The sequence below is a fragment of the Thamnophis elegans genome, chromosome 1, assembly GCF_009769535.1.
Source record: "Thamnophis elegans isolate rThaEle1 chromosome 1, rThaEle1.pri, whole genome shotgun sequence".
Lineage (NCBI taxonomy): Eukaryota > Metazoa > Chordata > Lepidosauria > Squamata > Colubridae > Thamnophis > Thamnophis elegans.
The window spans coordinates 31,576,582-31,588,254 of record NC_045541.1 but is presented as its reverse complement, the minus strand read 5'-3'; the positions used below and the strand labels follow the sequence as shown (position 1 = coordinate 31,588,254).

The following is an 11,673-nucleotide window of genomic DNA, read 5'->3' as shown; positions in this document are numbered from 1 at the left end:
GACCGCCAAAGTTTTCTCATAAACCACCAGTGGTCCACGGAACACTAGTTGGTGACCGTTGGACTAGAAGACCTCCATGGTTCCTTCTGATGTCCTATGTTCTGTGGTCAATCAGAACAAGACCCCTTGATGGAAACACAAAGAGATACACACAGACACACACACACAGAGGTGGACTTACGCAAATTCCTTTTTAACATTGACATGATGCATATTTAAAATAACTTGAATGTCGTCTCCTGAGCATTTTTGATTGTTGCAGTTTTTGCAGTGGAACATGATCAGGGATGGGTTCTCCTTGTATTGTTTAAACTGTTCTTTCTTTGCCTTAATTTTCATCTCCATGCAGCTTTGCAGCTGAAGCTCTTTGATCTAGCAAAGGAATGAACGGAATCAGGAAATAACTCCCAACTAAAATTTCATATCGTCCAAAAAAATTCATGTTGGATTATTTTAAATTTGGAATAAATAAATAAAAACTTCACTTTTTCAGGCCTTAAAGTAATTGCCTGAATACTGAATGTCCTTATTACATTACAATTATCTATCATCCTTGTTTAATGACCCTAACTGTGCCAGTAAGTAAAGCAGTGGCTAAATGGAAAATCATGTGACTGTAAGTGTGCTTTCCAGCCAAGAAGAGACAAGACTACTTAGTTTCACATCTTTGGCTTTTTTTTTTTGCCTCCTAACCAGTTCCTTGTCTTTTGGAATGCTCATGTGCCTACTCACTGTCTTCTACACATGAAAAGCAATGCAATCATGCCACCATGTGCCATGCAAACAGTTGACAGTACTCTCTTGAAATGTCTTTCTCTCCAATATCTCCACTCTGTGACAGGGTGGGAGAAATCAAGTGGTTTCTCCAGGCAGTCTCTCCTTTGTGAGCATGATCACATTGCTTTTCATGTGCAGAAGAGATCTCTCTGCTTTGCAGGGGAAGGGAGGGGATAAGAGTTACTGTTTTTCCCAAAAATTACGACATGTCCTGATAATAAGGTCATGCCACATTTTTCTGGTGGGCAAAAATAGAAGCCCTCTCCCGCAAATAAGCCCCCTGGACAACCCCCCACCTCTGGCCAGGCAGAGCGCCGCTCACCAACCTAGCAGTATCCCGAAGGTGCCAAGCCGCGGGACCCTGGGGGGAGGCAAAGGTGATCGCGTTGCTTAGTGTCTTTGGGATACCGCTAGGTTGGTGAAGCGGCTCTGTGCCCAGCTGAAGAGGGGGCTTGCCAGACGGCTGCTCTCTTGCGAGCGGGCTCCCAAAGAGTCAGGCACAGACCTCATGGGCGAATGGCTGTGTTGCGGTGTCGCAGCAGTGCAACACAGCAGCCATGAAGCGACCACACTCATGAGCAGCCACCTGACAAATCCCCTTTCCAGCCGGACAAAGCACCATTCACTGACCTATGGGTAGCGCCTGTTCGTGACCGCCCAGCTCCCGCGGCTTGGCGCCTTTGAAATGGCAGTGAATGGTGTTCTGCACAGCTGGAGAGGGGTACTGCATGAGTGGCTGTTCCGCTCTCACTTGCGCACCTCCCAGCCTCACGATGCTCTGGCCCAGCTCTCTCTGCAGAGCCAGGGGACCTTTGCTGCCACCGCCGCCGCATGGCTTTTTCTCCGGCTTCCAAACCAAGTCTTCTGGCAGTGGCCGCTCTGGGCGTACACTCTATGGCTGTACGCTCTGCCGGAATCTGGCCCAAAACCATAGAGCGTATGCCCAGAGCGGCCACTGCAGAAAAAGCCATGTGGAGATCCCCTGGCTCGTGCAACCCCTTTCTCCAGCCATGCAGAGCGTCATTCACTGGCATTTCTAAGGCGCCAAGCCCCAGGAGCCGGGTGGCGGCGAACAGGCGCTCACACAGTTTGGCGATACCCCTAGATAGCAGTTAGACTTATATACCGCTTCATAGGGCTTTCAGCCCTCTCTAAGCGGCTTACAGAGTCAGCGTATCGCCCCCACAGTCTGGGTCCTCATTTCACCCACCTTGGAAGGATGGAAGGCTGAGTCAACCTTGAGCCGGTAAGATTTGAACAGCCGAACTGCAGATAACAGTCAGCTGAAGTGGCCTGCAGTACTGCACCCTAACCACTGCGCCACCTCGGCTCTTAGATCAGTGAATGGTGCTGTGTCCAGCTGGAAAGGGGGTTTGTCGGGTGGCTGATCATGAGTGTGGTCACTTCATGGCTGCTGTATTGCGCTGCTGCGACAGCGCAACACAGCCATTCGCCCATGAGGCTGGGCCCTGCTCTTTGGCAGCCCGCTCGCAAGACAGCAGCCGCCCAGCAACCCCAAAACAATAAACCCTCCCCTCATAAAAAGCCCAAGCCATATTTTGTGTGTAATATTATTTTCAGGGAAACACGGTAGGCAAAGGAAAGATTACTTCTGAATAAATAAGCACTTTTGGGGGAAAAAACCAAGGCTTTTCAAAAATAAATAATAGCAAGCAAAAAAAAAAAAGGAAAAAAAGAAGACGAGAGAGGTATTTGCAGAACCAAAGTGGTCACACCCATGGTTTGGGCCTTACCTTATGCAAATACTTTTCATGTGGCATCTTTTGGACGCGCTTAATTGCTAGATGCATCATTTTCTCACGACACATATTAAGATTTTCACGTTCAGCAGCTCCCGATCCATCTGAAGCTACAAGCACATAGATGCTTTCCTCAGCTCGAGCTCTTCCCCGAGCCTGGAAGAAACAAGAAACTAAAATAAAATACTAGGAACTTACACGTAGGAGGTAGGTTGTGTTCCCGTCCCTTCCTGGAAGAGTTAAAGAGTTTTGCTGGAATATGAATCTTGATTTCAATATTTATTTGTCATGTACTTTTAGAAACTAGCAACCCATCAAAACAACAGAAAATGTCTTCCAGTAGTTGGCACATAGAATCTTAATTAATTAAATTTATTTACTGTTGCTAATAAAATTTGAGGAGCAGCCTGGCAATGAAGACTGTCGCCTCCCGCTCAGAAGTTGAGAGTTCAATCCTAGGGTGCTAAGAGAAAATATCTACTGTGAACTCCGTGTGGCATCAGGAAGGGAATCCCGTCAGTAAACGCTCAGCTCCATCCACTTTCCTTGACTCTATCCCAACCTTACAGGGTTGTTAAAAAGGGAGGGTTTTTTTCTTATTTTTGCCAATACAATTTAAAATCTATTTTAGAATTTATTTAAACAGCAGTTGAAATATGGGGTAGAAGAAGAATTCAGATAAAATGGAGGGAGAGAGTTGCCTCTTTCTCCTGTGCCATACCAATGTCTCTCCCTCAACTTATTTGTCCCAGTTACAAAAAGATACAGGTGCACATATATTCATGGGATGCACAGCAGAAGCCCAAATGTATTATATTTGAGCACTTGAGATAAACAACGTGCCTTATTGATAGAATGACATTTTAAATGTTTTTATGCTGCAGTTGAGAGCCATTTCAGTGTTGTGGTTAAAGCAGAAGATGGTAATCTGATTATCTGATAAACTTACAGATGAAAAAGCACTAATGGGATGACTGGAACATTACCTGCATCATCGCTATTTCATTGGTAACCAGACCATAGCGGATAACAATGTTGCACTCTGAGATATCCAGGCCTTCCTCTGCTACGGTAGTAGCAATTAATAGGTTGATTTTGCCAATACGGAACTTTTGAATGATATCTTTTTGTTCATTCTGTAGAAACATATTGTTGTTACATTCATAAAACAGCACGACGAGCATCACTTACAACTTGAGTTAAGTCATGAAGAATTTGTTCTCAGATCGCAAATGTTACAGACTATATTTTGAATTAAAGCAAGAACAAAGCCATGTTTTAAAAAAGAAAACTTATATATAAAGCTGCCACAAATTTCTACTGTAAGCAGGAAGAAGAAATTCCTAGCACTGATGATGTTATCTAGCTGGGTAATGAAACATCTGCAAGAAAACCAGCAAGCACAGAGAGCAGCAAGGGCTCCACGGAATAAATTCAGTTCATTCAGAGATGCTATTTCCAACATATCCAGGTTACCCAACTACAGTAGAGTTGTAGCTCTGAAAAATATAAATTCTATCTGACTACCTCGATCTACATCAGTGGGTTGTTACAGACATAACACTTTGGAAGTCAGCTCTTAAGCATTTTAGAAAAAAAGTGTCAATCACAGAAACATGTAATAATCACACAGAGCATTTGATATAATGATTATTAATGAATAACACTGTACTTCTGAAATGGGATAGGAAAAGTGTGTGTGTGGGGGGGGAATACACTCATATGAAGGTTCTGGCAAGCCACCCATATTTCATGTTCGACATCTCATAGCTACTGGCTGTGCTAGGTTTGGCATGGTTCAGGTGTGCCATCTTTTACATTTTGGCATCTTTTACATACAAGGGCAGTGCATGCCCTTGTCCTCACAGAGCCATGTGGGTTTCAGAAATGTCTTCGGAAGAACCACAGAGAACATGGTGTTTTGATGTTTTCTCTGGAGCCATAGAGCAGACTGTTTCTGGCTGGTTAGGACTCGGGGGGGGGAGGGGAACAGGGCTGGCTAGTGGTGGACTAATGCGCACACTTCCACTCACGAAACCACCTTTGCACATGGTTTCGTCCTCCTTCACGCTTCTCCGTACCAAATGTTTTTGCAAAGGGATGGAAAGCCCGAAGCAGCGTGAGATCGTTCCCTCGAAGGCTTTTGTCCATTTGCAAGAGCTTTTGTGCAGAGAAAAGAAGCTTTTAGGGATGCCGTCTCGTGTTCCTTCAGACTCACTGAAGCTGCCTGAAGCGCCAAAAGTGGATCCTGCGCAGATAGCCTCGGTGAGACAATGTAGCTGAGCAGGGTGTGCTTGTCTCACTCAGCCTCTGCTCTCATCCCTCCACTTTTCAAGCATCAGGAGCAGGGGCCCGGTGGCTCGGCTGGCGGGGGAAGGGGAGAGAGGGGAACTTGGTTGCGGGAGCAGTGGGCCAGCACGTATGAGCACAACTCCACTCACACAAGAGAGAAGCCTTTGGAATTCCATTCACAAAAATGGAGCAACACACTAGCCCGCCTCTTGCATGGCCCAGTTCCAAATAGGCCATGGTCCAGTAGGGGACCCCTGCCCTACCCAATTGAAAAATAAAGAAAATCTGACAATAGATGTTACACTTTTGTTTTACCTGAGTCATATGCTGAAATTCACTATTATGTCCTGTACCAATGAGGTAGTGAGCCTTCACTCCAACTTCTTCAAATTTGGGATTATCATTAATCCACTGAGAGATAGCAAATGCACTTTGACGAGTTTTTGAGAAAATAATTCCTCTGGGTTCATTGTTCTTTGTGAATTGTTGCATTAAAGTTGTACGTAATTTTGTTAGTTTTTCATTTTCATATTGTAGATTTTTAGCTAACTCTTCCAGCTCTCTTTTTCTGTCTTTAGGAACAAACGTAAATGAATAAAATATTTAAGTAATTATGTTTAAAAAGAATTAAGAGTATGTAATTATGAGCCATGCTGGCTGACACTGATTGTAGACAAAAACATCTGAAAGCATCAGCAGATCATGTTCAAAAAGACTAACATCCATTTGCGACAGTGGGCAAGCAAAGATAGACAGTGGGATGCAGTGGGTGGGTGTCTGTGTGGTGCATCTGGGGGACCAGATCACGTGCCCTCCCCCCCCACACCTCTACCTCTGCCTGCTGCTTGGAGGGCCAGGCCGGCAGTTGCATCGCTCAGATTCACCCGTGTGTGTAGCTGATGGACATCATAGGCTCCCCTGAGCTCACTGCCTCCTGTGCTGGCCATGTCCTTCCACAGAGCTGACGATCTTAACTTATTTTGGGGGTGGGACTTATATTATGAGCATCTTGAAAAATCATGCTAGGGCTTATTTTCTGGTTGGGTCTTATTTTCAGGGAAACACAGAAGAAGGCAGAAACTACAGGAGATAACGAGGCCCTATGCCATGTTAGAGCTTTATAGTGAATAACCAGTGACTTGAATCACACCTGGAAGCATAATGGAAAGTAATATAATTTACACAACAGGGACTGATGGAGGCTCTGTTGTCTGGATATGTCCACAGCAAACAGTAGTAGTGTAGATTTACCTACAAGTAAGCAATGAGGAATCCTTAGGTTCCTACCTGCTTGCACTGGGAGCACATGGTTTATAGCAGTGATGGTAAACCTTTTTGGCACTGAGTACCAAAGAGGGAGTGTGCGCAGCCATGGTCAGAAAGGGAACACTTTGCGCCATCTGGGCTGTGACCAAGGAGTATTTCTGTTCTCCAGAAATGTACTTCCGGTTACTACCGCACATGCGCTTGCACCGATCAGCTGGCCAGGGGACATGCTCACACTGGAAAACAGAAGACCAGCTCTTCCAGTTTCCGGCACTGCTGTTGCACACCCAAGGGCCAGCTGATCGTTGTGTGTGCATGGACACCAGAAATTCAGAAGAAGAACAGGTGACGTTGTGCGTGGCAGATGACTTGCTCCACGTGCCACTTCGGGCATGCGTGCCATAGATTCGCCATCACAGGTTTATAGTTATGATTAAATCAGGCTAATAGCTTTGAGAATAAGTAGGCAGCTTGTCTAAATCTCTATCCACAGAACATACTACATTACTCCTCCCCGAGTTTCACCTAAAGTAGAAGTTGAGAAAATTGGGAAGTTTATATCCCAATTTTCAATGAAAACCAGGAAATTTATAAACATGAATGAAAAGTGCATGTGAAATGTGAGCAAGCCACTTGTTACAGAGCAGCCTTACTGAATGATCCAACTGCAAGAAATTTTGGTTCTCATTTGAATAGTGCACATTCATTTGTGGAAGTATAGACAGGAAGTCCCAGATGGCGCATGCTTACCATAAAACAACTCTATAAGACATGTATCGGTTTCATCTAGCTGAGAGGCCGTGCATTCATCTTCTTCTTTATCTTCATCCATTGCCACCTTTTTGCTCCTTTCTTCCTCATAAAAGTTCTTCAGATGGTTATAGGCATCAATCCTTCGGGTAGTATCATTAATCAGCAAGGCATCGTTGTACTTCTTCAAGTGTTCTGCACATACCCGCTTTTTGCGCATCCCTTCTTTGGCAGCTAGAAAAAAGAACAAGCATTGAGAAAACAAGCAAGCAAAGGTGTACGAAAACTCTGGCCATCTAATTTAGCAATGTATTATTACCATGTAGTAACCCAATGTAAACCTTACCTTGCTTTTCCTCCTGAATTACCCACTGTTCATAGGCCTGTGATCCAAAATCAACGTTTAGACTGAACTGACCATAGCCTTGAATCTCAGTCATAATGTTTACGAGTTTCTCTCTAAATGGATCCTAAAATGTAAAGCATGTCATTAGTGAGCCAGGGATTAGAAGGGATCTTTATTTATTTATTTATTAAATTTATATGCTGCCCATCTCGCTGTCCCAAGCGACTCTGGGATGCTCAGCAGTTTGAAAAACTAGTCTAACATTGACCCCCCCCCCCCCGGTGGTGAAATTCATTTTTTTTTTACTACCAGTTCTGTGGCGTGGTGGCTGTGGCAGGGGAAGGATACTGCAAAATCTCCATTCCCAGCCCACTCCTGGGGGAAGGGTACTGCAAAATCTCCATTCCCACCCCACTCCCGGGGCCAGCCAGAGATGGTATTTGCCAGTTCTCTGAACTACTCAAAATTTCCGCTACCGGTTCTCCAGGACCTGTCAGAACCTGCTGAATTTCACTCCTGATTCCCCCCCCTCTGCAAACAGAAATCCTCACACCATCCCTTTACGTCTAACTTTTGTTAGGAAAACCTCCAGTTAAATAGATATTCAACCAAAATCATAGTAAATCTTTTTTTTTAGTTTATAATTGAGGAAAATACTAGAAACATTCCATCACAGCAGATCAATTAATCCAGAGCTTCCCCCAATCTTTCTGGCTTTGCGGACCAACGCAGGGAGAGAGGAGATGGTTCCACGTGAATGGCCAGTAAGCGCACACACTACGTGCGCAAGAGGGAATGTGCGCGTAATGTGGGAGGGAGGAGGCCCTTCACTGAAATGTTTCATTTATTATATTTGTTTATTTCTTTCCTACCTTTAGTATTTTGACAAGAGCAATATCATTTAAACTTATATACCACTTCAGAGGGCTTTACAGCAGAGTTCCCCAACTTTTACAGCTTTGCGGACTGCCAGGGGAAAGGAAGAAAGGAGCTAGTTCTGGGTGAGCGGCTGGCAAGCACATCCATGGGTGTGCAGTCCATTTGCATGAGCTGTGGGTATATGTGTTCACTGCTCGCGCAACTGGAATGTGTGCGTACACACGCTCAGCCACAGATTCTGTGGCCCAGTTCCGAACAGCTCATGGTCCAGTAGTGTGCCGCAGCCCAGGGGTTGGGACCCCTGCTTTACAGACACTAAGCGGTTTATAGAGTCAGCCTATTGCCCCCAACAATCTGGGTCCTCTTTTGAATGACCTTGGAAGGATGGAAGGCTGAGTCAAACTTCAGCCGTTCAGGATCAAACGTCTGGCAGTGGGCACAGTCAGCCTGCAATACTGCATTCTACAATACTGCCATCACAGCTCCAGGAGGACTATTTACTCCTATCTCCCTATGTGCAATGTATCACATATGTTCTTTTTTATGGGCTATGGGTGCAAAAACAACCAAGCTGGAATCTTCCTCGAGATTCTAGTCCTTCCCATGAAGAAATGGAGAACTTTCTTTTCTGAAAGAGGAAGCTAACATCTGTAGGCCTGTTTTTCTTTTCTTTTTTTCCAAATAAGGGAAACATACATGATGCTAAAGTTACATGCTCACATAAAAATCCATACCTCCTTTTTGTCATCTGCAATCTCAAATTTCTTAAGAGGTTCTTTTGCTTGATGTTGCAGTTGCACAATGTGCTCTTGAACAGTCACAATCTCATCTGCATCCAGATTGGCACATATCTAGAGGAGGGAAAGTGATTTAAGTGATTGGATAGGTAGGTCTGTACCTACCTAATCATCAATGTTTTGGATGAGGGAATAAATGGGGAACTCATCAAATTTGCAGATGACACCAAGCTGGCAGGAATAGCCAACACTCCAGAAGATAGGCTTAAGATACAGAAGGATCTTGACAAACTTGAACATTGGGCACTATCTAATAAAATGAAATTCAATGGTCAGAAGAGTAAGGTTCTACATTTAAACAACAAAAACAAAATGCACAGATACAGTATAGGTGGTATCTTGCTCAATAGTAGTAACTGTGAGAGGGATCTTGGAGTTCTAGTGGACAACCATTTAAATATGAGCCAGCAGTTTGCAGCAGCTGCCAAAAAAGCCAACACAGTTCAGTTCTAGGCTGCATAAACAGAGGGATAGAATCAAGATCTTTATTGGCAGGCAGAGGGAACATCTAGATGGCACCACGTACAGTGTTATTTCTGGCTGAAAAGCCAGTTGCATTCCTTTCTGAAAGAAAAGGATCTTAGACTGGGGCACACAGGCAGATCTCAATACGGGATTGCCTTTGTATCACAAAGTACTCTTCTGTATTACTTTTAAAGCTCTACATCCATTCCTCGTATAGTGAATACGAAGATAGTAAAAAAAAATCATTTTCAGACCAATGCACACATTTACAGTTAAAATAGCAATAGCAATAGCAGTTAGACTTATATACTGCTTCATAGGGCTTTCAGCCCTCTCTAAGCGGTTTACAGAGAGTCAGCATATTGCCCCCACAGTCTGGGTCCTCATTTCACCCACCTTGGAAGGATGGAAGGCTGAGTCAACCTTGAGCCGGTGAGATTTGAACCGCTGAACTGCAGATAACAGTCAGCTGAAGTGGCCTGCAGTACTGCACCCTAACCACTGCGCCACCTCGGCTCTTACACATAACAACAAAGCAAGGTGGAGAATAATGTTGCCACGGCTGTATGAGAGAACTTTATCTGAGTGAGACAGTAGCATCCAGGCCTCAAAGCCCTTCATGGTCATGAGGCCAGATTATCTGACGGATTTATCCCGGATTTTTGGGAGTATAAAACGCATCTTCCCCCCCCCCCCATACACAAAAAGAGGGTAAAAATCTGGGTATGTCTTATACACTGAATATAGCATTTTTGGGATCCCGAAACCCTGCCCCCTTCGCAAAAATGGACGTGCATAGGCTTTGGGAAGTGCTCCTGAAGTTAAGCGAGATATTGGCTAAGTGTGTTTTGCCCTATTTTATTATTTTTCTTCCCACCGTTGTTAAATGAATCACTGCAGTTGTTAAGTTAGTAACAAGCTTGTTCAGTCAATCAGGCTCCCCCATTGACTTTGCTTTTCAGAAGATCGTAAAAAGTGGACTACATGAGCCCAGGACACTGCACCTGTCATAAATACAAGTCATTTGCCAAGTATCTGGATTCTGATCATGTGACTGTGAGGCGGCTCCAATAGTGCTATGAAAAATGGTCGTAAGTGACTTTTTTTCAGTGCTGTTGTAACTTTGAATGGTTGCTAAACAAACTATTGTAAGTCGAGGACTACCTGTATTTAAAATTATTTCTAAAATCCCTATCCATTTTGCTTGATTTAGAACAGTGATAGCTAGGGTTATGTCTTGCTAGGCCCTGGTTTAATTGGATTATACAGTTTAAATGAGCCAAAGTGTCTAGATTCATGTGTCCTACTAAATTATGAATCATGATTTATAAACTTCCATGGCTGGGCTCAAATCCAAAATTGCAATACATACATCCTTAAAGTCCAGGAGGAAAACTAGGATGCCAGTCTAATAAATAAAAGAAAATTATAGCAATAGCAATAGCAGTTAGACTTATATACCGCTTCATAGGGCTTTCAGCCCTCTCTAAGCGGTTTACAGAGTCAGCATATCGCCCCCACAGTCTGGGTCCTCATTTCACCCACCTCGGAAGGATGGAAGGCTGAGTCAACCTTGAGCCAGTGAGATTAGAACTGCTGAACTGCAGATAACAGTTAGCTGAAGTGGCCTGCAGTACTGCACCCTAACCATTGCGCCACCTTGGAGCCTTCTGGAGACGTTCCTGAAGGCTCTGGAGGATGAAAAACGACCCAACGGACAATATATTATTCCTTGTAAAAAGTAAATGTAAAGGTTTCCCTGCATATGCAGGGAACTCTAGGGGGCGGTGCTCATCTCTGTTTCAAAGCCGAACAGCCAGCACTATCCAAAGATGTCTCCGTGGTCATGTGGTCAGCATGACTAAGCACCGATGGTGCACAGAATGCTGTTACCTTCCCACCAAAGGCAGTTCCTATTTTTCTACTTGCATTTTTACATGCTTTTGAATTGCTAGGTTGTCAGAAGCTGAAACAAGTAACAGAAGCTCACCCCATAATGCAGTGCTAGGGATTTGAAAAACTGAACTGCCGACCTTCTGATCAACAAGCTCAGCATCTTAGCCACTGAGCTACCACATCCCTATATTACATACTATTATATCCCTATATCAGGGATGGCACGGGGAGCAATTTGTCAGGGCACGCGAGGCATTGCATACACGCGCTGGCCAACTGAGTCCAGCTTTTTTTAAAGCCATTTTTCCCCTCCCCAGGCTCGAGGCTTTATAGGAGCTTGGGGAAGATGAAAACAGCCTCCTCCCAGCAGAGGCCCTCCGGAGGCTTCAGGAGCTTCCCTGAAGAGCGCAAAAAAACAGACCTATGGGCAAACTGGAATTTTGGA

The 11,673-nt window shown here is 44.4% G+C and overlaps 1 protein-coding gene across 1 annotated transcript in view; it reads right to left on the bottom strand.

Moving 5' to 3' along the window:
• IFIH1 (interferon induced with helicase C domain 1) overlaps positions 1 to 11,673 on the bottom strand; it is a 44,167-nt gene that overhangs the window by 2,598 nt on the left and 29,896 nt on the right. Inside the window, exons 8-14 of the mRNA XM_032220837.1 lie at positions 8,805 to 8,921; positions 7,192 to 7,315; positions 6,846 to 7,079; positions 5,145 to 5,401; positions 3,524 to 3,673; positions 2,532 to 2,693; positions 182 to 372 (exon numbers count right to left, since the gene is read on the bottom strand). Of these exons, the coding sequence (XP_032076728.1) occupies positions 182 to 372; positions 2,532 to 2,693; positions 3,524 to 3,673; positions 5,145 to 5,401; positions 6,846 to 7,079; positions 7,192 to 7,315; positions 8,805 to 8,921 (1,235 nt within the window). The remainder of the gene's footprint in view (positions 1 to 181; positions 373 to 2,531; positions 2,694 to 3,523; positions 3,674 to 5,144; positions 5,402 to 6,845; positions 7,080 to 7,191; positions 7,316 to 8,804; positions 8,922 to 11,673) is intronic.